Source organism: Schistocerca piceifrons, chromosome 1 (assembly GCF_021461385.2).
Source record: "Schistocerca piceifrons isolate TAMUIC-IGC-003096 chromosome 1, iqSchPice1.1, whole genome shotgun sequence".
Lineage (NCBI taxonomy): Eukaryota > Metazoa > Arthropoda > Insecta > Orthoptera > Acrididae > Schistocerca > Schistocerca piceifrons.
Genome location: NC_060138.1, coordinates 669,366,952 through 669,393,482, shown reverse-complemented (window position 1 = coordinate 669,393,482; position 26,531 = coordinate 669,366,952). Strand labels below are relative to the sequence as shown.

Sequence of the window (26,531 nt, the reverse complement as noted above, 5' to 3'; positions counted from 1 at the left end):
ACTTTGAAAACCCCTTTGAAGGGATAGTATCGCTACAGTCGCTTATGGAACGCGAGGCTGTTTCAATGCATCTGTACATGCTGAAATTAGTCTCATCTTATCGTCACGGGCCCTATGGTAGCGGTACATAGGTGACCGAAGAATAGATTCTTCAGCTAACAGTATTTCTTGGAACATTGTACATAGGCCTTAGAGTCATAATTTGCGTCTATCTTCAAGTGCCTGCCAATGTAGGGTTTCAGTATGTCGATGATGCTTTCTCATGAGTCAAAAACGATTCAAATGGCTCTGAGCACTATGGGACTTAACATCTGTGGTCATCAGTCCCCTAGAACTTAGAACTACTTAAACCTAACTAACCTAAGGAGATCACACACATCCATGCCCGAGGCAGGATTCGAACCTGCGACCGTAGCAGTCGCACAGTTCCGGACTGAAGCGCTTAGAACCGCTCGGCCACAGCGGCCGACTCTCATGAGTCAAACAAACCTGTGACCTTTCGTACCGCACTTCTTTGTAGATTTTTATCGTCTCTCGACAGTCGTATTTTGTATGGATCCACAAACTTAAGCAACATTCTAATATGGGACGTACAAATTATTTTTAGGCAGTCTCCTTCGCAGACTTCACGTTTTCTCACAATCCTGCCAATAAACCGACGTCTGCCGCTTGCCTTACCTGCGACTGAGGCTGTGTGAGCGTTCCATTTCATCCATACAATCTGTTACATTCACGTACTTGTATAAGTTCATTCTAATTATGAATCGTTGATATTGTCGTCATAGTATTCTACTTTTTTTCGGTTTGTTATTCTTAATGGGTGATTTTATATTTCTGAACATTTAAAGCAAGTTGCCGAGCTTGATACGTTCCCCCTCTGATGAAAATTTGTGAACCTTTTCTTCAGACAGAATATCTTAAATGCATTATCTGCTGAAAGTCTGAGGTTGCTATTAATATTATCTGCCAGGCCATTAATATACATCCTGGACAGCAAGGGTCCCAACACACTGTCCGGGTTACACCAAAAGTTACCTTTGCTACGCTGGTTCCATACAGCTGGCGGGCACGTAGACACCACTTCACTTCTATGACTTACATAAGCGTAGTAGTTCAGTTATTCTCCTCCGCGTCTGCAGCACTCCAAAGTGACCAGTGCGCTCTTTTAAGACGGTGACTAATTTTTGGAATGGCGAGCCTACATTTTCTGTGTCTGTCCAGGAAATTAAACGTCTCGCAGATAATCTTAGACTGAAACGTATTTGAGGGTAGTAAATGGCAGCAGGTAAGAGAGAGTAGTGAGTAGCAGAATGAGGAGAGGATAGGTGAGGAGGCGAGTAAGCCGAGTGTGAGTGGTGTGTGTGCGCAGGTGCGGTGCGGCATGGTGACGGTGAGCGACGGCAAGAGCCGCCCGTCACCGATGCGGCTGCACCTGTCCATGGAGCTGCTGCGGCTGCAGCGCGAGGAGCCGGCCCGCAACAACCCCCGTGCCGCCCAGCTCTCGCCCACGCCGCTCGACTCCAGGGTGAGTACTGAAACAGTCTTCCAGCTGGCGCGCGACTGCACTCCAGGATCTGTACTGAAGACTGAGGATTCCATCAGCAGGAATACTTACAGTGTTGTGTCAAAACGGGGTGATTCAGTTGCCCCTACCAATGTGTTTTATGCAACCCACAACGCCTTCAAATGTCAAGCGCAAGATTCATCGTATTGTCTCGTTTGCTACCCGCCATCTATTAGTACTATAGAAAATGAAGAGGATCTTTTTGTGGGAAATTTAATGCGCTTAAATTTTATACCGCTAAACGTCTTCGCTAGACGCAGTAGTTCTCGAATTATTCAAGAAAAACATACAAAACTCAACTTCAAATGCGTTTTCCTTAACTTGATAACTGTGACCAACATCGAAAACTATCCCAGTACGAAATTTAACTACATTAATTTTAGTGCAGTAAGGTCCAGTCCTTTTTTCGGTAGGATTAATAGTGTTGTAGGGAGTGAGAGGATATGAATTTCTCGCGCATGGTTTTTGAAGGGGTTGTGGGTTGCATAAAACCCATCGATAGGGGCAGCTGAATCATCCTGTATAGGTCACTGACATCCTAACGATAAAGTCTCTACCCAGACTGAAAAAGTCGTCACTGTTGCAACGGAAAATTTGTGGTAAGATCTTACGGGACCAAACAGCTGAGGTTATCGGTCCCTAAGCTTACACACAACTTAATCTAACTTAAACTATCTTACGCTACAATGAGATTTTCACTCTGCAGCGGAGGGTGCGCTGATATGTAACTTCCTGGCTGATTAAAACTGTGTGCTGGACCGAGACTCTAACTCGGGACCTTTGCCTTTCGTGGGCAAGTGCTCCACCATCTGAGCTACCCAAGCACGACTCACGCCCTGTCCTCACAGCTTTAATTATGCCAGTACCTCGTCTCCTACATTCCAAACTTTGTAGAAGCTCTCCTGCGAACCTTGCAGAACTAGAACTCTTACGCTAACTACAACACACACACACACACACACACACACACACACACACCAATCCCGAGGAAGGACTCGAATCTCCGACAAGAACAGCAAATACCACCACAATTTATTGATATGACTTCGCAAAATGATACTGGTGGAAGAATTTACTAAAAGACTCAACACAACAATCTAATGACATCAGCATTTAATAACACCGCCAAATTTGAAAACCATTGCCAACATAATTTGATATAGTGATTTGCAAAACTCGATGCTGGAAGAATTTAATAGAATGAGTAAAAAGTTAAACAGCAGCTAGCAGCAAGATATACAGTTCTGACTTAAGATAAGCAACTGTTCGCAAAATGTAATAGAATAATGAGCAAGACAGCGAAAGCAAAAAAGATTTGGTATTACAACTTTAGGAAGCAACTGTTGGCAGAATTTAATAAAATGATCAATGAGTAAAACAGCAACTGCCAACAACTTCAAGAAAGCAACTATTCGCAGAATTTAATAATCTGATCAGTGAGCAAAACAGCAAGTGCTAATAAGATTTACTAGTACCACATACGAAAAGCAACTCTCGACAGAATTAAAAAGGATACATGAACAAATAGTTAAACAACAATTGCCAACCAGTGAAACTTATATTAAAAAAGGAAGCGGCCCGCCACGAATTCCTCTCCTGTGCCAATCCCGTCGTCTCAGAGTAGCACTTGCAACCTACGTCCTCAGTCATTTGCTGGATGTATTCCAATCTCTGTCTTTCGCTACAGTTTTTGCCCTCTACAGCTCCCCTAGTACCATGGAAGTCATTCCCTCATGTCTTAACGGATATCCTATCATCCTGCCCTTCTCCTTATCAGTGTCTTCCACATATTCTTTTCCTCTCCGATTCTGCACGGAACATCTTTCCTTACTTTATCCATCCAGCTAATTTTCAACAGTCGTCTCTAACATCACATCTCAAATGCTTCGATTCTCTTCTTATCCGATTTTAACACAGTCCATGTTTCACTACCATACAATGCTGTACTCCAGACGTATATTCTCACAAATTTCTTCCTCAAATTAAGACCTATGTTTGATACTAGTAGATTCTCTTGGCCAGAAATGTACTTTTTGTCATTGCTTGTCCGCGTTTGATGTCCTCCTTACTCCTTCCGTCATTGGTTATTTTGCTGCTGAGGCAGCAAAATCCCTTAACTTCATCTGCCTCGTGACCATCAATCCTGATGTTAAGTTACTCGCTGTTCTCATTTCTGCTACTTCTCATGACTTTCGTCTTTCTTCGATTTACTCTCAATCCATATTCTGTACGCATTAGACAGTTCATTCCATTCAGCAGATCGTGTAATTCTTCTTCACTTTCACGAAGGATAGCAATGGCATCAGCGAATCGTATCATTGATATCCTTTCACTTTGAATTGTAATTCCACTCCTGAATCTTTCCGTTATTTCTATCATTGCTTCCTTGATGTACAGATTGAATAGTAAGCGTGAAAGACTAGACCCCTGTCTTACACCATTTTTAATCCGAGCACTCTTATTTTTTCCTCTTGGCTCTTGGACATATTGCATAGTATCCGTCTCTCCCTATAGCTTACCCCTACTTTTCTTATAATTTCGAACATCTTGCACCATTTTACATTGTCGAACGCCGTTCTGAAATTCCACGCCCGACTCGTAGAACTTTATCCTTTCGTTGGTTCCTCGTGCTTTTTCTCATGGTCACCTCCCCCTTGGCAGTCCCCTCCCGGAGATTCGAATGGGTGACTATTCCGAAATCTTTTGCCAATAGAGATCATCATGACATTTTTTCAGTTACAGAACACATGTCCTGTGGATATACGTTGTGCGTCTTTAATACAGTGGTTTCCATTGCCTTCCGCATCCTCATGTCGTTGGTCATTGCTGGTTCCTCCGCCTTTAGGGTCAGAGACAAGAGAGTGCCCTGAACCTCTGTCCGCTCGTTCGCCCTGTTTGACAACGCCGTTGGCAGAGTGAGGGTGACTTCTTATGCAGGAAGTAATCCTACTTAGTACAAAATAACAACAATAATTATGCGGAAGTCTTCGGCCGCCAATGCTGACAATCAAACTTTAAGCGGTTGCGGTTTTTTTATTTTTTATTTTTTATTTTTTATTTTTTTACATGATTACATTGAGGAAACGTGTACAAATGGGGTTTCTAGTTACAGTGTTACAACAACAAAGGTGGCATTCAAAGAGTAAACAAAAAATAAAAATGTAAATCACTGATGCAATTCCAGCTAAAAAGTTCTTCAATAAACGTAACTGTTTCCACTTGGTGCTTCGCCATCGTTATCTGATATCTCTAACAGCGCCTTTGAAAGGTAGCTGCAACGGAGGCATTCTGCTTCGCTAGTGCCTAAAGGGAAACAGCAATCCTTGCAGTAGCCTGTCTCTTCCTTCTCTCATCGCTGACAAGGCAGGACGTTCAGCCGTAAGTGTAATGCGGCACAGAACATTAACCGCAGCTAGGCACTCCCCAGCTCAGTGGGGGTTAACGAAAGTGCTGCGTAAATAATTTGCGAAGAGCGTACGGTATCTCGGTGTGCGTTCGAGGGCATTGTGAGCATTTTGGAGCAACCACCAGTAATCAAGCTGCTCTTTCTCTCCGTCGCCAAAGATATAGGCGACGGTAATTCCTTTGAACCATGTAAGACCATGATATTTTGCGTCGGGAAAGTAAGATTCATCTGGACAGAGCAGGGTCTGATGGTCAATCATATCAGGCGTGACCCGGAGGTAACAAGCCAATATCTTCTGTGTTAGTCGCCAAACTCTGGACGACGATGCGCATATAAAACGATGTTCATCGGTATCCAAGACGTGACAATCTGGGAAATAAGGTGGGTCTGCCAGTCCAATAGCGTGAAGTCGCTGTCGTGTGTCATATTTTTTATTGGCGATCTGCTACCACTTCGAACGCACCGTAGATGACAGAAAGTTGTGGTGTATCGTTTTCCACACTCTTGGGCAGTGAACTGTAGGGTACTTGTTTTCCACCACGTTATGGGAAACAGCCCGCAGAAGGTTGGTATAAAAATCTTTCGCCTTTGGTGGACGTGTGGCGGGGAGGTTCGAGCTGACATAGCTTTAATCAAGAATGAAAGTCGACCCATGCGCAACCAACACCGGCGGGACGTGAGAGACTGGCATCAGAACCTGTAGTAAACGACCCGTGGGAGAGGTATGTTGACTTTTCCATCGTTTCCACATGTTGCTCATGTAAAGGGCAGCTGCTCTCGCCCTGACGTTGACCAATCCCAGCCCCCCTTTGTGCACTGGGAGGGTAAGAGTGTCGTATCTTACTTTAAATATATGACCTGCGGAAACGTAGTAACTGAAGGCCGCCTGAAGCCGGCGACCTATCTGCAGCGGTAGTGGGAGGACTTGTGCCACGTGGTTGAGTTTTGATGCCACGTAGAGGTTCAGGTATTCAACACGTTGCAGCTGATTCAAGTCTCGGAGCAGGATCTGTCGCACCATTGCGCGTATGATCCGTAGTAACCGTCGGTAGTTTGCTGCAGCTGTTTTACGTACGTCTTTCTTGGACGTGATTCCCAAATATCGCAGATCAGAAACTGGTGGAAGGGGAGCGAGGGCTTCCGGTCCGAGACCACACCCAATATCCAACGCCGCCGACTTGTTGATGTTCAGAAGAATGCCTGCGGCCTGTCCGTATCGCTCGATCCAGGTTAGTGCGCTTTGAACTTCGTCATTGGAACGAACCAGCAGTAGCAGGTCGTCAGCGTATGTCGTATAGCGGAAGGTGACGTCCCGCAGCATGACGCCAGATAGCCGGTGGCTAAGGCCCTCTAGGAGTGGCTCGAGTGCGATTGCATAAAGGTAGGTAGAAAGGGGACAGCCCTGTCGTAGAGACCTCTTAATGGGTACTGGTCCTACCGTCCTTCCATTGACCTGGACGTGTGAGCTGGCTGCGGTCCAAAGACGCCGCAGGGTGTCAATGGGGCTCGGGGGTAATCCCATACGGTCCATCACTCGTAGGAGGAAGTTATGGTGCACTCTATCAAAGGCGCGATTGAAATCGATGGAGACAATCGCAGCTCTCAGACGGCATGCAGAGGCGATCGCTATTAAGTCCCTGCTGTTACCGGTGGCGATGTTTATGTTGGCTTTCCCCCCTGCGACGTCTGCTCTGGGGCGAGAATCAGCGGCAAAGTCGTCTTATGCGGCCCGCCATAAGTCTGGCGAAAATCTTGTAATCGGTGTTCAGCATTGTAAGCGGCCGATAGTCATTAATTGATCGCCCTCCACCTGGCTTGTGTACCGGTATGAGAAGTCCTATAAACGCTGGCGGCACAACACAGTCTGGAGACATAAACTCGCAGAACATTATAATCCAGCTAGGCATCATGATGTCACGGAAGGTCCGGTAGAATTCGATGAGAAATCCATAAGACCCAGGAGACTTATTGGCCGCACCTTTGTCCACGGCGTCTTCGACTTCTTTGCGTGAGACTTCCTCTGTTAGTGCATTCACGGTAGCCTCGTCGATAGTACGTGTTACCTGCTGTAACACTCCAGTAGTGGTCTCGTCATCTACGGTTCTTTCCTGCTAAAGATGACGAAAATGATCCTCCACCGCCCTTACTATGGTTGCTTGGGCCGTATAGAAGCGACCGTCTTGTGTCCTGAGTTCCGTGATTAAGTGTTGGCGATGTCGGCGCAGATCCGCCACAACATGGTGCATAGTGGGTTCCTCTGCAGCCGTTCGGTCGTGCCTTCGCGAGCGTACTACGGCACCTTCTATTCGGCGCTTCGTCAATGATACTATGTGAGCCTTGATTCTGCTTTGGTCATGTTGTCTCTCCGGGGAAGGGGGGAAGGCGTCGAGGTCCCTGAGTGCCGCGTAGTAAAAATCGAGCGCCGCCGCGTAAGTCACAGGGAGAATAGTCTTCGTCGGTGGAGGTGCAACGTCCGTCGGTGGGAGTTGTGTGATCCGACGCTGGAGGCACTCGGAACGAAGGTGACCTTTCTTGCTGCATCGGGAACGCGTCTTCGGCTGGCCGTCATAAGTAACTATGGCCCGGCACCCTCCTATCTGTAGATAGGATGGCACGTGTCGTTGGAGGTCAATGCGCACTTGGCGTACTCCATTGAGCACTGGATACTTCTTAAACCGGGTCCATTTTTCAGCCACGTGTTCGTGTACCGTGCCGTAGGGGCGGAGTGCCGCCACAACGTCTGCCGCAGGGAGTTCAAATGGAAGTTCAAATATGCGTATAGTCCACAGTCCCATTCCACAGTCACATTGCGGCATGGCCAACCTCGACGTTGCCAACATTTCCGTCTGCGTGGCAGAAGCGGAGTTCTTGTTTCATCTCACGAAGCACCTTGTCGCATACAGCTTCGTATATGAGTTTTACGTAGACCGTGCTACTGACGATCGAAAAGTGAATGCCGACAATGTCGGTAGCCGGGATCTTGGCTTCCTCTTTTAAAAAGCGTTCGACTTCGAGCACCTTTGGTCGGGTAAAGTCGTTCCGAAATGAGAATTTCAGGGTTGATCTTCTGTATTGATTTGCCATGGTCTTGTAGCGATTTCCAACCCAGGATCGAAGATGTTATCATTACTAAACTACGACGCTACCCCTATACCACAGGTAACGTAGACAAAGCCAATCTAGATATTTCACTTACGAAGAGTAGACTAAACAGCTGTCCAGCCCAACTACTTTCTTAGTTTAGCTCCACTAGCGCAGCTTATTGATAAGACAGAGCTAATAGTAGCAAATCATCTCTCTGTTCCGGTAGGGCTGCTATTAGTTATATGTACGCCTCGGTTCCGGGATCCAAGATGAACAGACAGAATTACAAAAGTCCCTTCCTGTAACGCATAGCTGAACAATCAAAAGAAATCTGCAAACTATTTATACACAGAACAGACCACCTTGAGATTAAGAGACCGCTTATCCACACAAGGTAAAGAACGATAAATAAAACTTTAAGTACCACGTCCCAATGGTGACTTAAAATACATGTGGGTTTGCCATTTTGATCAGGGCCCACATTTAACACGACCTGTCTTGACCTAACCACTCCACTGATACCGTAAGATTAATAACAAACAGCCGGTAAAATACCACTTAAAATAGAAGTACTGAAACAATTCGCTCAATCTGCTGAAATGGAAAAGTAGTCTTCCTGAAAATGCTAATCACAAAACTGAGGTGAGCTGCAATTGTTTCCCAGAAAACAAAATACGTCATTGTTTAATAAACAACGTTTTTTTAATTGCAGTGAACATTTTATGATATTAATTAATTCGTTTGCAATATAATGAAAGGGAAAGAAAAGGGTAGCTAAGATCCTTGAAGCAGACCTGTGTGATTGCGTTCTATCTAGCTATGAACGGTTTGAATAGTGGCGATGGGAGGAAATTTTTCCCAATGGTATTTGGTCAGCAAAAAGAGGACAGATGGTCATGTATAGTTCTTGGTTACCAGACTTTGCTCCATTGTCCTGCATTAAACTCTAAACCTCTCTTCAGTATCTCATGAAGTGAGGTCATATGATACACTGTTGATGGTGATCAGTCGGTCGGATGGAGGTGTTAAGCGCAGCATTCCCCCTGGTATGTACATGGTAACGCCTAGTTTCATCCTCCCCCTTCCCTCATCATCGTACAACACAAATGTGGAACATACCATAGACATCCCACTGCAGTCACCTATACTGAATAAATGCACTTCGGCCTGGCCAAGCAATTGCGTGTTAATGTACTATCATGTGCAGTCAGTTCTGACTATATTCGAAACATGGCCATTTGGTGGGTTATATAAAATGCTTGAAAATAGCTACACAGAAATTAAAAATATGAAATGAAAGGATACTCTAGTCCAACCTACAACTAATTACAGTAGGCGGGTTCGAATGGATATAGGTTGTAGGGATTGTGCAGAGTTGAAGGAGCTTGCAATGAAATGGGTGTGACTGCTGGCTTACGAAATATCTGTTGTCAGCTCGTTCACCCGACTCTGTTGCCATTCGCTGTACCTCTCGACTATGCCGAACTATGCCTTACTTGGTGTTTGAGGGCCTCTGCATGCGGCGTTGAGGCTATTTACTTGTAGGTGATACGTGACTGCGTCGCTTTTTACCTCCAGTTCTCAACTAGTGAGCATGAAATTAGCGGTTTCTCAATGCGTATGACCTCTTAATGGTCTCACGAAAGAGGCTCACTGTTTGCCACTAGCTAAGTTACAAGGATTACATCCAGTATTCATATTTAGATGAGTTTTCTTTCTTCTCGCAACCTTTCGTTATTCGCTCATTATAGTTTCTTAAGTGATAAAATGATACTGTTTTCAATATTTTTAAAATCATAAATGAAGTTCCCGTAATTTTTTGATTTTAGAACCTTTAATGACATTTTATCTCATTAAATAATAGACAACAAAGATTGATCTTACCCTTTTTACACCATGAGATGAAATTTCTTTAAGACAACTTAAGTGAACAAACCCTTATATTTTATCTAATATCGTTTCGTCTTCTCAAAAGCTTGGTATATCAATTTTGTTGGGCTGAATTTACAGTATTATTTTGGCTTCAAGTTCCGAGAAGAAATAGATATTTTTTCTGTAAAACTACAAAATATATTAATTCTTTTTTTTTTTTTTTTGCTCATGGGAAAACTTCGTGTTTTAATGACACTCTTTCTCGCTTTAAGGACACTCTTTTGTGTAACCACATCGTGTTGTAAATTTGTCCAAACTTTGGTCAACACTGCAGTTGAGCTTCATAATGGCGTTGATTTATACTAGTGTTCTCGTGCCACGAAAGCTCTATAAAGGATCTACCAATATTGATAGCTAATACTGACACAGGGGAATGTACACGGTAATACACTCCTGGAAATGGAAAAAAGAACACATTGACACCGGTGTGTCAGACCCACCATACTTGCTCCGGACACTGCGAGAGGGCTGTACAAGCAATGATCACACGCACGGCACAGCGGACATACCAGGAACCGCGGTGTTGGCCGTCGAATGGCGCTAGGTGCGCAGCATTTGTGCACCGCCGCCGTCAGTGTCAGCCAGTTTGTCGTGGCATACGGAGCTCCATCGCAGTCTTTAACACTGGTAGCATGCCGCGACAGCGTGGATGTGAACCGTATGTGCAGTTGACGGACTTTGAGCGAGGGCGTATAGTGGGCATGCGGGAGGCCGGGTGGACGTACCGCCGAATTGCTCAACACGTGGGGCGTGAGGTCTCCACAGTACATCGATGTTGTCGCCAGTGGTCGGCGGAAGGTGCACGTGCCCGTCGACCTGGGACCGGACCGCAGCGACGCACGGTTGCACGCCAAGACCGTAGGATCCTACGCAGTGCCGTAGGGGACCGCACCGCCACTTCCCAGCAAATTAGGGACACTGTTGCTCCTGGGGTATCGGCGAGGACCATTCGCAACCGTCTCCATGAAGCTGGGCTACGTCCCGCACACCGTTAGGCCGTCTTCCGCTCACGCCCCAACATCGTGCAGCCCGCCTCCAGTGGTGTCGCGACAGGCTTGAATGGAGGGACGAATGGAGACGTGTTGTCTTCAGCAATGAGAGTCGCTTCTGCCTTGGTGCCCATGATGGTCGTATGCGTGTTTGGCGCCGTGCAGGTGAGCGCCACAAACAGGACTGCATACGACCGAGGCACACAGGGCCAACACCCGGCATCATGGTGTGGGGAGCGATCTCCTACACTGGCCGTACACCACTGGTGATCGTCGAGGGGACACTGAATAGTGCACGGTACATCCAAACCGTCATCGAACCCATCGTTCTACCATTCCTAGACCGGCAAGGGAACTTGCTGTTCCAACAGGACAATGCACGTCCGCATGTATCCCGTGCCACCCAACGTGCTCTAGAAGGTGTAAGTCAACTACCCTGGCCAGCAAGATCTCCGAATCTGTCCCCCATTGAGCATGTTTGGGACTGGATGAAGCGTCGTCTCACGCGGTCTGCACGTCCAGCACGAACGCTGGTCCAACTGAGGCGCCAGGTGGAAATGGCATGGCAAGCCGTTCCACAGGACTACATCCAGCATCTCTACGATCGTCTCCATGGGAGAATAGCAGCCTGCATTGCTGCGAAAGGTGGATATACACTGTACTAGTGCCGACATTGTGCATGCTCTGTTGCCTGTGTCTATGTGCCTGTGGTTCTGTCAGTGTGATCATGTGATGTATCTGACCCCAGAAATGTGTCAATAAAGTTTCCCCTTCCTGGGACAATGAATTCACGGTGTTCTTATTTCAATTTCCAGGAGTGTAGAAGAAAATCGTTCCAGTAAACATGAGTCCGCAAACGAGCCGTTTGCGAGATAGTTGCGAATTTGTCATTACAAGCCGCCACTGAGTTCAATATGAAATATCGCCCTAGTCAGTACAAATGTATTTCAAATGTTAACTTTTCTGCATATAACTGGGCTCAAATTTCACCCATGGCTAGGGACAAGCTTTTCAACGAAAAGTATCGATATGTTTTCAGTTGTATCGAAGGAAGAGTATAGACACCTTGATGTGTTGATACTTTGATAAAAAGATTGTATACTATCAGCTCCACGGTTTCACTCTCTGTTTTTAAAATTTATCTGTTGTGGAGATAGTCGATTATCACAAGTTTTAAATGGAATAATGCAAGCGTTAAATCAAGCAGTGTTATTAGTTTCGAGACAGATTACAATTTATAATAATTTAGAAAAAGCAATAAAAAAGTTGAATTTAGAGAAAATTACATTTTTTGAAATAATTCATTCTTCCAGCCATTTCGTCACCCAGTCAACAGTATCCAGACACCTATTAGTGGATATTAATAGAGGGTGTGTTAACCCTTCGCCACGTGATGGTTTCAATTCATTGGGGATACTTTCCATGCGGAAAGATGAATGGCAGCCCATTCTTCCTCTTGAGCCTAACTCTTGCAAGTCGTTTTCCACTTCCGAGGGCCAGACTCCTTTGATTCTTTTTACTAAAAAAAGGAGACAACAATCAACTGGCCACTTTTCCTGAAGTCATTCTTGTCAGGCAGCGATAGAAAAAACAGCTGCTTTTTCGAATGATGTCTGTAACTTTCTCCACATGCAACTGTAATTGATAGCTGTGTCCTTTTCTGTGCTTTCCATTTCTTGACCATGGAAACAACATACTGCGTACAAGAGTCGTAAAACTACCGTAAACTATCGCAAGTAAGCGTAGTTTTACCAGTGGTCTTGGTCGGTTAAGATCGCTCGTAAAACAGCGTTACTTGTACGTTAGGCGCGTTGCATACCTATGGGGCTTTGCCTCATTTCGTTCGCTTCGTTTTGATATGCGATCAGTGTTGTGCTAGATTTCACCAGACACCGGAAGCAGTGAATCGTCTAGAAACTGAGTGAGGATATACAGGGTGAGTCACTATTACCACCAAGAAAAACTCCTAAAGTACGATAGGAGCTGAAAAGTTTGTGGGATAAAAGTTGCATGGGACAACGGGGACCATGATGTTACGTTGATTTTTTGTTGCTAAGTAGGGTCGCTTTAGAGATATAAATGTCAACTTCGTTTTTTAAATGGGATGCTGTAGTTTGGTGCTTATTTGCTGATAGCGGCTATCGAGACGAATCCAGTGATATTAACAGTAAGGTGTTTGAAGGTCAACGAAGGTCACAAAGGTGGCATGACTGTCCAATTACAGGAGGGGTTCGACGTGATGACCATTGGTATCAATGCAGTGCTTCGATCTTCTTATCATGGACTGAGTGGTATTCAGTATCATCTCGGCACTTATTGTGCACCTGCTCTGACAATTCTCTCTCGCATATCTTCAGTTGTAGTTGGAACGTCTTTATAAACAATGTCGTTTACGAATCCCCACAAGAAAAAATCCAGAGGCGTCAATTCTGGTGAACGAGCCGGCCACGACACGTCTCCTCCGTCTCCAATCCAACGATTTGGGAATTGTCTCTGCAGCTCATTTCTAGCCAGTGAAAAATGTGCCGGACACCCATCTTGTTGAGACCACATTCTGTTTCTTGTTCCTAAAGGTATTTCTTGCAATAACAGACCTAATATTTCTTGCAGGAATGTGGTGCACTTCCTACCATTAAGATTTCCTCCGATGAAATAGGGGCCTATAATTCTGTCCTGCAGAATCCCACACCATACGTTCACCTACCACGCTTTTTGGTGTGCAGCTTGCCGCAGCCAACATGGAATTCCAGTTGCCCAATAATACATGTTATGCAAATTAACATTTCCATGGTTTGTGATTGTAGCCTCGTAAGTAAATAAAATCAAATTAATAAATATGTCATTTCTCTCAGTCTTAAGTTGAGCCCATCGGTAGAATTAAATGCGACGCATACAATCCGTACCTGTTAGTTCTTTGTGGAGACTGATATGGTAAGGATGATATTTATGGCGATGCAAAACACGAAAAACACTACTCTGGCTCATGCCTGACTCCCTTGCGATTTGACACGAACTAACACAAGGATATCGAACCACAGTGGCAAGAATACCAATTTCCGTTTCGTAGTTAGTAGTTTTCCTTTGTCGGATATGTTTCCGCTGCGTTAAAGATCCAGTTGTTCACAATTTATCATACACATATTTAAATGTACGACGTGTAGGGTGAGTACGTTGAGGATATCTTTCAGCGTAAAGTTTCTAGCTCTCACTGAATTTCGTTGGTATTCTCCATAAATGAGAAGCATATTGACTTGTTCTTCGAAGGAATACATCATTCACATTCGGCTGATTCGACCGTACTAGTCTTACCGTTCCCGTTAGTGTTGTATTGTGAAACCGTCGAATGGTGTTTACATGTCAGTGGCACGTTAGATGGATACACCGTATTCGGCGAATATTTACTACTTGCACGTTGTACGAGAGAGAATTGTCAGAGCCGAAGTGATAAGGAATACCACTCAATCCATGATAATAAGATTGCAGCACTGCATTGATACCAGTGGTCATCACTTCGAACACCTCCTGTAAATGGACGTTCATGCCACCTTTTTGACCCTTGTTCACCTTCAAAGATCTTACTGTTACACATCATTGCATTCGTCTCGATAGCCAATACCAGAAAATAAGTACCAAACTATAGCATCGCATTAAAAAAAAAAAAAAAACAACGATGTTGACCTTCATCTTCCTGGCGCGACCCCACCTAGCAACAAAAAACCAACGTCATAACATGGCCCCCGTTGTCCCGTGCAACAGTTGATACTTTCGGAGTTATTCTATGTGGCAATAGTTAGTGACTCACCCTGTATAAAGGGCCTCGTAGTCTACAGAAGATTTTTGTTCTACGTAGCTATCCTCCTGTCTCTTACTTAAAAACAGGCCGTATTTATAGCAAAAGTTGTCACTTTTGCTATAAATACGGTCTGTTTTTAAGTACGAGATAGGAGGATAGCTACGTAGAACAAAAATCTTCTGTAGACTACGAGGCCCTTTATACAGGTTTTATTCGAAAATTGTTGATTTGTAACGTGAAAGAGAGGGATGTAGCGAAAATATATAAAGCAATACAGATTTATCACATAGCACTAGAAAACTCAATTTCCACAAAAAAAGGTAAAATTGAAAAGAAACGCAAAACAAAAACAAACACACTTCACTATTTCGTCGAGCATACATACAACAATTTTCTCTTATTCATAAACAACTTACGCACTTATCAGTAAAAACAGGAATGTCTTTTTATTTATTTATTTATTTATTTATTGGAGTCACCGGTGTTCTGACTGGTTGGATGTGGCCCGCCACGAATTCCTCTCCTCTGCCAACCTCTTCATCTCAGAGGAGCAGTTGCAACCTACGACCTCAGTTATCTGCTGGATGTATTCCAATCTCTGTCCACCTCTACAGTTTTTGCATCTTCGACTCCTTCTAGTACCATGGAAGTCAGTCCCTGAGGTCTTAATATATGTCTGTCCCCCCTCCTTGTCAGCGTTATCCACATATTCCTTTCCTCTCCGATTCTGCCCAGTACCTCCACCCTCCTTACCTAATCAGTCCATCCAATTTTCAACATTCGTCTGTAGCACACCATCTCAAATGCTTCGATTCTCTTCTGTTCCGGTTTTCACGCAGACCATGTTTCACTACCATACAATGCTGTGCTCCAAAATTTCTTCCTCAATTTAAGACCTATGTTTGATACTAGCAAACTTCCCTTGGCACGTTTTCACAGTGCTAGTCTGCTTTTGCGTCGTCCTTGCTCCGTTCGTCATTGGTTACATTGTAGCCTAGGTATCATAACTCCTTAACTTCCGCTACTTCGTGACCAATGATAAGTTTCTCGCTGTTCTCATTTCTGCACTTCTCATTATTTTGGTCTTTCTTAGATTTACTCTCAATCCATATTCTGTACTCATTAGACTGTCCATTCCAATCAGCAGATCATGTTATTCTTCTTCACCAGGATAGCAAGTTATCAGCGAATCATATCATTTATACCCTTTCACCTTGAATTTTAATACCACTCCTGAACCTTTCTTTTATTTCCATCATTGCTTCTTCGATGTACAGATTGAACAGTAGGGGTGTCTTATACCCTTTTGAATACGAGCATTTCGTTCTTGGTCGTTCAATCATATTATTCCCGATTGGTCCTTTCACATACACTATGTGATCAAAAGTACCCGGACACCTGGATGAAAACGACTTAAAAGTTCGTGGCGCCACCCATCTGTAATGTTGGAGTACAATATGGTGTTGGCCCACCCGTAGCCTTGATGACAACTTCCATTCTCGCAGGCATACGTTCAGTCAGGTGCTGGAAGGTTTCCTGGGGAATGGCAGCCCATTCTTCACGGTTTGTTGCACTGAGGAGAGTTATCGATGTCGGTTGGTGAGGCCTGGCACGAAGCCGTTGTTCCAAAACATCCCAAAGGTGTTCTATACGATTCAGGTCAAGATTCTGTACAGGCCAGTCCATTACAGGAATGATACTGTTGTGTAACCAATCCTCCACAGGCCGTGCATTATGAACAGGTGCTCGATCATGTTGAAAGATTCAATCGCCATCCCCCAACTGCTCTTCAACAGTGGGAAGCAAGGAGGTGCTTAAAACAACAATGTAGGTCTGTGCTCTGATAATGCCACGCAAAACAACAAGGGGTGCAAGCCCCATCTATGAAAAACACGACCACACCATAACACCACCGCCCCCGAATTCTACTGTTACCACTACACCGGGCATTCGCCATACCCACACACTGCCATCGGATCGCCACATTGTGTACCGTGATTCGTCACTCCACACGACGTTTTTTCGCTCTTCAATCGTCCAGTGTTTAATCTCCTTACACCAAGCGAGGCGTCGTTTGGCCTTTACTGGCGTAATGTGTGGCTTATGAGCAACCACTCGACCATGAAGTCCAAGCTTTCTTACCTCCCACCTAACTGTCATAGTACTTGCAGTTGATCCTGATGCAGTTTGGAATTCCTTTGTGATGGTCTGCATAGATGTCTGCCTATTACACATTACGACCCTCTTCAACTGTCGGCGGTCTGTCAGTCAACAGAGGACGTCGGCCTGTACGCTTTTGTACTGTACGTGTCCCTGTACTTTTCCACTTCGCTATCACATCGGAAACAGTGGACCTACGGATGTTCATAAATGTGGAAATGTCGCGTGCAGACGTATGACACAAGAAACACCCAATCACGTGACCACGTTCGAAGTCCGTGAATTGCTCGGAGCGCTCCATTCTGCTCTCTCACGATGTCTAATATCTAATGTCTACTGAGGTCGCTGACAGAGTACCTGGCAGTAGGTGGCAGCACAATGCACGTAATATGAAAAACGAATTTTTTTGTGGGGTGTCCGGATACTTTTGATCATATAGTGTATCGTATATTAACCCTCCCTATAGCTTAGTCTTATTTTTCGCCGAATTTCGAACATCTTAAACCTTTTTAAATTGTTGAACTTTTTTTCTGGGTCGACAAATCCTATGAACGTGTTTTGATTTTTCTTCAGTCTTGCTTGTATTATCAACCACAATGTGAGAACTGCCTCTCTAGTGCCTGTATCTTTCCTAAATCCAAACTGATCGTCATCTAACACATCCTAAATTTTCTTTTCCATTCTTCTGTATATCATTCTTGACAGCAACTTGGTTGCATGAGCTGTAAAGCTGATTGTGCGATAATTCTCGCACTTGTCAGCTCTTACAATCTTCGGAATTGCGTGGATGATATTTCTCCGTAAGTCAGAGACTATATTGCCAGACTCATTATTCTATACACCAACGTGAATAGTCGTTTTCTTGCCACTTCCCCTAATGATTTTAAAAATTCTGATGGTACGTTATCGATCCCCACTGCGTAATTTGATCGTAAGTTCCCCAAAGCCCTCTTGAATTCTTATTCTAATACTGGATCCCCTATCCCTTCTAAATCGATTCTGTTTCCTCTTGTATCACATCAGACAAATCTGCCCTATCCGCTCTCCCCTCAGCATTTAACAATGGAATTCCCGTTGCAGTCTTAATGTTACCACCCTTACATTTAATTTCACCGAAGACCGTTTTGACTTTCCTCTACGCTGAGTCAGTCCTTCCGACAATCGTTTCTTTTTCGATTTCTTCACTTTTTTCATGCAGCATTTTCGTCTTAGCTTTGCTGCACGTCCTGTTTATTTCTTTTCTCAGTGATTTTCATTTCTGTATTCCTGAATTTCCCTGAACATTTTTGTAGTTCTTCATTCATCGATCATCTGAAGTATTTCTTCTTTTATCCTTGATTTCTTTATACTTACCTTCTTTGTGCCTACGTTTTACTTTCCAGCTTCTGTGATTTCCCTTTTTAGAGGTGTCCATTCCTCTTCAAGTTTACTGCCTACTGGGCTGTTCTTTATTGCTGCATCTACAGCCTTAGAGAACTTCAAGCGTATCTCGGCATTCCTTAGTAGTTCCAATCACACTTCTTTGCGTATTCTTTCTTCCTGACTAATCTCTTAAACTTTGGCCTACTGGTGATCACTACTACGTTGTGATCTGAGTCTATATCTGCCCCTGGGTATGTCTTACAACCCAGAATCTGATTCGGAATCTCTGTCTGACCATGATGTAATCCAACTGAAATCTTCCTTTATCACCGGTCCTTTTCTAGGTATACCTCCTCCTCTTGTGATTATTGGACAGAATATTCGCTATTACTAGCTGAAATTTATTACAAAACTCAATTAGTTTTTCTCCTCTCTCATTCCTTGTCCAAAGCGCATATTCTCCGGCAACCTTTTGTTCTACTCCTTTCCCTGCAACTACATTCCAGTCCCCCATATCCATTAGATTTTCATCTTCTTTTGCCTATTGTATTACCCTTTCAATATCCTCATATACTTTCTCTCTCCCCTCATCTTCAGCTTGCGATGTCGGCATTTATAGCTGAACTATCGTCGTGGGTGTTGGTTTGCTGTCGAGTATGATGATAATAACCCTATCATTCAACTGTTCACAGTAAACAGTCTGTGTCCTGCCTTCCTATTCATAACAGATCCTACTCCTGTTATGCCATTTTCTGCTGCTGTTGATATTACCCTACACTTATATGACCAGAAATCCTTCTCTTCTTTCCATTTCACTTCACGGATCCCCGCTATATCTAGATTGATCTTTGCATTTCCCTTTTCAGATTTTCTAGCTTCCCTGCCATGTTCAAGCTTCTGACATTCCACACCAAGACTCTCGAATCTCTCTTGCCAATGGAGAGATCATCATGACACTTTTTCTGTTACATGCCATATATTCTGTGGATACGCACTACGTGTCTTTAATGCAGTGGTTTCCATTGCCTTCTGCATCCTCACGCGTTGGTCACTGCTTATTCTTCCGCCTTGAGTAGTAGGGAAAGAGACCGCCCTGAACCTCTGTCCGCTCCTCCGCCCTCTTTGACAAGGCCGTTGGCAGAATAAAGGTGACTTCTTATGCAGGAAGTACTTCTATTTAGTACAAATTAAAGGCAATAATTACGTAGACCTTACGTTTGTGCAAGTAAATCGCAATCGCATTAAAAGTAATTGCTTCGGTTGCACTGAAGCACAGAAGTTACGCTCTCAACTAACACTGTACAATGTGCTGTCCTAATTACGTGCAAAACAAACAAACAATAAACAGAGAAGTCGTTGGCTCCAAATTTCTGTCTCGCACATTCATTTACGTTTCTTTCTCTAGCAATGATACCAAGACAACAATTTAGTATGCCATTTATGTACTGTACCAAAACTACGGTTCGCAACTCTGCTCTGTACTGGAACATAACCTGAAAACAGATACAGGGATGAACAATGAATATTCCAAGAAGTGCGTAACATCATGTTGCATATGCGCGAGCTTAGACAGAGAACTGGAGCACCATAATGGGAAACTGTCGTTAGTTCCTACTCGAGAGACTGCGAGGCGGTCGCGTATAGCGGGTAGCCGCGCTTCCAGGCTGGTGGAGTATTCGTGCAGCAGTTCGGCTGCGTACCCCACGGTCTCTCTCTCTCGCCCTCTCCCTCTTCTTCTCCTTCTCCCTCTCCCTCTCTCCCTCCCCTTGTGTCTCGCGCTTTCACACACGAACACACACACACACACACACACACACACACAGAGCGGTAAACTATTACTCTTCGTCACGCGTGCTGTCGTTGAATATTTTACGATGCACTCATGTGTGACATCGGTGTTCCACGCAGCCGTTCTGTTCACGCCAGAGCACATTTACGCGGAGCTTTTGGTAATCTCACTTGCGATAAGGTACGGAACATTTTCATTACAACCAGTGACTAAGCAAATAAACGAAACCTCTGAATCTTCGTGTCGATCTGTTCGAACTTTCCAGTTTATATTGAATATTGTAAGTTCTTGGACAACTCGCCGTTATTAATTGTTATTAATACATTATCACATTACTCCTGTGATGCTGCGTCAAACAGTTTCTTCAAACGCAGACTTCGCTCATCTTAAGACTGTTACGTCTAAGACAGAATATTCTAGATTCAAAAGCGACCAGCCCATTTCTTTCACCCAAGACCGAACAGAACTGGGGTCAACATATGGACGTATCTGGCTTGAGTAGTAAACTCTCCAAGGAACTCCAAAGGTGGATTGTGGCATCTCAAGGTTTTTCTTAGACCTACGATGAAATCTTGGTAAGTGTAGAGCAAAATTTTCATATTGATACTGAAAAGTGCGATACCAAATTATTTAATACTTGTCTAACGTTAGGCGTTTCCATGAACCAAAATCAACAATCCAAGCGCGAACTATATTTTAAAAAAGCCTGAATCCCACACGAAATATCGTGATTTTTTTACTCCAGAAACATGTTTCACTGCTCCACTCTAGGCGATGTCGCTCATTCATTCTCTTGATCAGTGTGCCTTTTGGGCAGCAGTGTGCTTATGTCCACCGATATATCCTGTCACCGACTTCTGTATCTCAACTACAACCAGAAGTTCCTGTAATATATGACAAAGGAGTCACAACAGTATTGGCTCACATAGTGCGCTATCCTGTTCTGTAGTCCTTTGGCAATGTTATTGAGGCCTATCGAGGCGAGGAATGCACTTAGTACTTCCTTGACGTTTACACTTCTCACTTTCACCACTAAAAATGAGGCAAGCTACATGGATTGCAGTAAAATACGTGTTGGATGATTCCATGGTTTGGTAATCTACAAACATGCCACATTCGATCTCAACCACTCCAATTTATTTAATTCTGAAAGAAAACATGTCTGTAACGTTCTCCTGTTGCACTTACAATACACGTCCTCGAACATACAGCCTAGCGTCACAGTGATTTAAATGACGAGATATCCAGCGGAATTAAAGAAAAGATTGGGCTCTTCATAACCCAGTCTTTTACAGTGATTTTTGTTCATTATTAAAACAAAATATGATTTACGTGTTATGAAGGTCAAAAACGGTCGTCGTCAACAACAACTATTTGACATCCAGTGTGCCTCCGCTAGATTTTTAGTGCATCTTCAGAGACACGCATGTCGTCTCCCCATCTCCAGGTAGGCCATTTCCTTCTCCTCTCTTCTTTTGAAATATCGCAAAGTATTTCCTTGGCGAATCCACCATTCAATCCTCCTAACCATTTCATTTCCATTTCATTTTTTCTGAGAACTTTTCCATTCTGCTCTATTCCCTGGTGCACTTGTTTGAGCTCCTGGCTGTACCATCAACTCCCAATGTGCCTCAATCTGTTGCTTGCTTATCAGCACTCAGTTTTTTAACGGTTCCCGCATTACGTCTACGTTTATATTCATACTCATCCACTGTAAGAACTTTTCTAATCAATCGGCGCACGCTTTCACAACTTATATATGAGCCCTTGGTGGTTTTAGTTATGGATTTTAAGCCTTGGACCATGGCCTAGAGCTCTTAAAACAAAAATCATCAAGGTTTCACTTTATGTTGCATTCGTGAATGGAGAGACGGACAAATACTTCTGTACAAATCATACTCTCTCTGAACTCGTCCTTTCGACATTTGCGCCATATATGTGTTGGAGGTAGTACAATAGTTCAGCAATGTCACAGATACTTGTTCACTCAATTCACGCTAGCGTAAAATCGTATTTAATGATCAGACTGGCTTCTCCCACTGCGTTAATGATCGTCGTTTTCGAACGCAACCTACACCAGGAGATCGGCAGAACCGGTGTGTATCAGGCAACGTCATATGCCATTGACTACGAGTAACACGGAGTGTTGAGCCGTAACTGTTGTTCGTTGAGAGCGAACTGTAAAGTTAGGATGTACCTAGAACGTCAATCAGTTCATTTCTTCACCGCTCCTACGACGTTCGGGAAGTGAGTCCCTCTTACGTTACAATATACAAGTGGCTACACCTCGCGTTACTAAAAATATTATCCAGATACATTGCTTACTTGCTTTAATGGCAATGCACCATCACTCACGAGCTGCACTGTTATGTGGATGCTTGAAACTGAGGTGACAAAAGTCATGGGATACCTCCCAATATTGTGTCGGACATCCTTTTGGCCAGCATAGTGCAGCAACTCAACATGGCTTGTTGGACAAGTCGTTGGAAGTCCTCCGCGGAAATATTGAGCCATGCTGTCTCTCTAGCCGTCCGTAACAGGAAATGTGTTACCGGTTCAAATGGCTCTAAGCACTATGGGACTTAACATCTGTGTTCATCAGTCCCCTAGAACTTAGAACTACGTAAACCTAACTAACCTAAGGACATCACACACATCCATGCCCGAGGCAGGATTCGAACCTGCGACCGTAGCGGTCACGCGGTTCCAGACTGAAGCGCCTAGAACCGCACGGCCACACCGGCCGGCTAAATGTGTTACCGGTGTCGAATGTTGTGCACGAACTGACTTCTCGATTAAGTCCCGTAATTGTTCGACAGGATTCATGTCGGGCGATCTGGGTGGCCGAATCTTTCTCTCAAATTGTCCAGACTGTTCTTCAAAACAATTGCGAACAGCTCGGGTCCAGTGACACTCCGCATTGTCGTTGTTTGAGAACATGAAGTCCATGAATGGTTGCAAATGGTCTCCAAGTGGCCGAATCTCCAAGCAGCCGAATGTAACTATGTACAGTCAATGATCAGTTCAGTTGGACCAGAGGACCCAGTCCATTTCTTGTAAACTCAGCTCACACCATTATGGAGCCACCACCAGCTTGCACGGTGCATTGTTGACAACTTGCGTCCATGGCTTCGTGTGGTCTGCGCCACACTCGCATCTTACCGTCATCTTTCACCAACTGAAATCGGGACTCATCTGACCAAGCCACTCTTTTCGAGTCATCTAGGGTCCATCGAAATGTTAACGAGCCCAGGAGCGGAGCTGCAAGCGGTATCGTGCTGGTAGCAACGGTAGTCGCTTCGGTCGTCTGCTGCCATAATTTCGTCTCCCTGTCCTAATGAATACGTTAGTCGTACGTCCCACATTGATTTCTGCGGTTATTTCAGGCAGTGTTGCTTCTCTGTTAGCAGTGACAACTTTAAGCAAATTCCGCGGCTCTCGGTCGTTAAGTGAAGGCCGTCAGCACTGCATTGTCCGTGGTCAGAGGTAATACCTGAAACTTGGCATCCTCGACACACTATTGACACTGTGATCTCGGAATATTCAATGCCCTAACGATTTCAGAAACGGAATGTCTCATGCGCCTAGCTCCAATTATCATTCCCCATTCAAAGTCTGTTAATTTCCGTCGTACGGTCATAATCACATCGGAAACATATTCACACAAATCGCCTGAGTGTAAATGAAATCTCCGCCAAAGCACTGCCCGTTGGCTACATCATTCCAACGTTGTCATGCCGACTGCCCTCTCAGCCACTAGGTTTCTACCTGTTGGAAATCATCGTCAGCTGAAAAAATCTACAAGTCTTCCTATAGCTGTAGGATCTGGTTGTAGTTGCTTGGCGCTATTTCTGGACTACGGGATTGATGTGGTTCAGTGGTAGAAGGAAGGGAGCGATTTCCATTTGTTGAGTCCAGTGCACGCTTTCTGTAACATCACAAACTGAATATCTGTATTGACGGTGACTTTTGGAGATAGAACACTGAAGGGAAATCGTTTATCTCTGGGCCCAATAAAGGGCTACAACGAACATTCGGCGCAAAACACTGTTTGTTTGTTTGTGTTTGTGTGTGTGTGTGTGTGTGTATGTGTGTGTGTGTGTGTGTGTGTGTGCGCGCGCGCGCGCGCGTGGTGTAGGACCGTTCCGGTGAGAGTCATCTATCCGGTCTCGTCTCATTTACTATCAAAATCTTATTTGCCGCTACAGTGAACCGCAGAGAATTTTCATGTTATCCCTTCGCAGGGCTAACCTCTAACATACGGTTAGTATGTAGAAAACGAGCTGCAACTGAGATCTAGTGAATTATGACTTGCTATGCAAATAAAAATGCTAGAGTGCCAACGATGAATAAACAGCTCTAGTTACTAAAAATCTCCTGATATCCATCCCACTTTCCTAATTCATTGAACTGGGCATTTTGCAGTCTTCATTTGTCCTCAGTACACTATTCCAAGCTTTCATCAGAATTAGCTGCATTTTTCATTTTGAGTTAAACAATAAAGGCAAGAAAGTTGGAAAGTGTGCCATTCTAGGAACATCTCAGCCTATCGATGTCAGAGAAGAGTTGCTGTGAGTGCAGCGTGGCAGGTGTTATCTGCGGCCGAGGAAGAATTGAAGGTACCATCAGCTTGTGTGGGATCTCTACAAGAGTCCGCCAGGAAACGAGGAAGTGAACACACTGATGGAATTGGTCGGCGAGCACGACAAGTCTGTGTACTGCTCTACGACTATATTGTAGCACTTGGCCCTTATCGGTTACACGCGGTAACGTGACAGTAAACAAGTGTAAAGGTGATTAAGGAAAACTCATCACACTGCCAACGCTTTCAGGTCAGTTGTGCGCGCAGTATCAGTCCCGATTACCCGTCCACTCACAATGAGCCGGTCAAGTGCCCTTACTCGCAAGTGCAATAATATTGTGGTTGAGTAATACTGCAGCCACGGTATAGCAACATCAAAGCAACCGAGACACCTCTAAATGCAGGGTACAAATGCAGGCCGCCCATTCACCCTTTCATGGCGGTGCACGGAGCTCGGCGCTGGTGGATGCCAAGCCTATTAGGCTCCGATAAGAATTGTGTGTGAATTCCTTAGGGTCCAAACTGCTGAGGTCACACCAGCGACAGCTGGATGGTAAGTTGCCGTTTTGTCCTTTTCTCGTAGAGGCTATTTTCGCTTACGTATTTACTGCTGTGGGACGATATAATAGTGTGACGAGCATATCAATGTTTGAGTGATATAGAGCGACATTTTTTAAGCTGTCATTGTGGCTTGTAATAGTGTTGACCTTTTTAATTGTGCCTCCTCTGTCCTGTTTGCGTCATGAATTGGACCGGTTTGATGTGGCCTCCTAGAATGAGCTCGTGATTTGTTAAACCGTGTACTTTAGTGTATTTGTTCCCAATATACGTGAGCGAATTGTTCAGGATGACAAGATTATTCCCCTCATTTTCATTATTAATCGCCCTTCTGTTATTCTTCCTCCTATTAGTATTAAGTTTGGTTTTTCTTATCGATGACAAAAGTGGCCGTGCGGTTCTAGGCACTGCAGTCTGGACCCGCGAGACCGCTACGGTCGCAGGTTCGAATCCTTCCTCGGGCATGGATGTGTGTGATGTCATTAGGTTAGTTAGGTTTAACTAGTTCTAAGTTCTAGGGGACTAATGACCTCAGCAGTTGAGTCCCATAGTGCTCAGAACCATTTGAACCATTATCGATGACATACGGTATTTGTGTGTATAATGTGTTGTTTGAGTCAAAGTTAATTTATGAAGTTTACCGCGATTTGCTTTTAAATATCTACTGAACTGCTGGCGCCGACGTTATACAGCAGATGGTGGATTCTGTGTGAGAGCTGTTGATCTAAGGTTTCGACCATTAAACTGTGTTAAAGCTAAGTGCGCTAGTCGTGCTAAGGCTACATGAAAAGCTCAATATATGTAAACCAGTTGACATATAAATCTGTTAAGCATTTTTCTAGAGTCGTGAGTAGAGGAATGGATTCAGAAGAAATTGGGAACTAACTTCTAAACGTCTGAAGTGATTCGCAAGGAGAAAGATTTGTTTTTCCCGTTAGCAAATGTGGCGAAATGTAGTTGGCTTTAAATTCGTATTACGATGGAAGATTGTGAAATGGCTGTCAGCATGAACTGTAATATGATAACTGTTTATAAGTAAGTCAATAAGTGACCTGAATTGTGTCCAGTGAAACCAGTAGCACACTGCACTGCACACGACCACGGTCTCCACCAGTGCGGCAAAGCACATCTACAGGTTGTGATCAAACAAACTACATATAAAATACGACTGGGTTTAAACTACAAGAGCTTACTGAAAAGTAATGTCTCCGAATTTTTGTGTGAAAATTCTTAAAGGGTTTTAAATAAAGTAAATCTCTTTATCTTTCTACATCTTTATTATTCGCTTCTTCATATTTATTTCTCTACATAG

General features: G+C 44.2%; 1 protein-coding gene across 2 annotated transcripts in view; it reads left to right on the top strand.

Moving 5' to 3' along the window:
• Window positions 1-26,531, top strand: part of LOC124790549 (gamma-1-syntrophin) — a 780,608-nt gene that overhangs the window by 443,284 nt on the left and 310,793 nt on the right. For both annotated transcript variants that reach the window (XM_047257794.1, XM_047257793.1), the window contains exon 2: window positions 1,370-1,525. In XM_047257794.1, coding sequence (XP_047113750.1) covers window positions 1,370-1,525 — 156 coding nt within the window. The remainder of the gene's footprint in view (window positions 1-1,369; window positions 1,526-26,531) is intronic.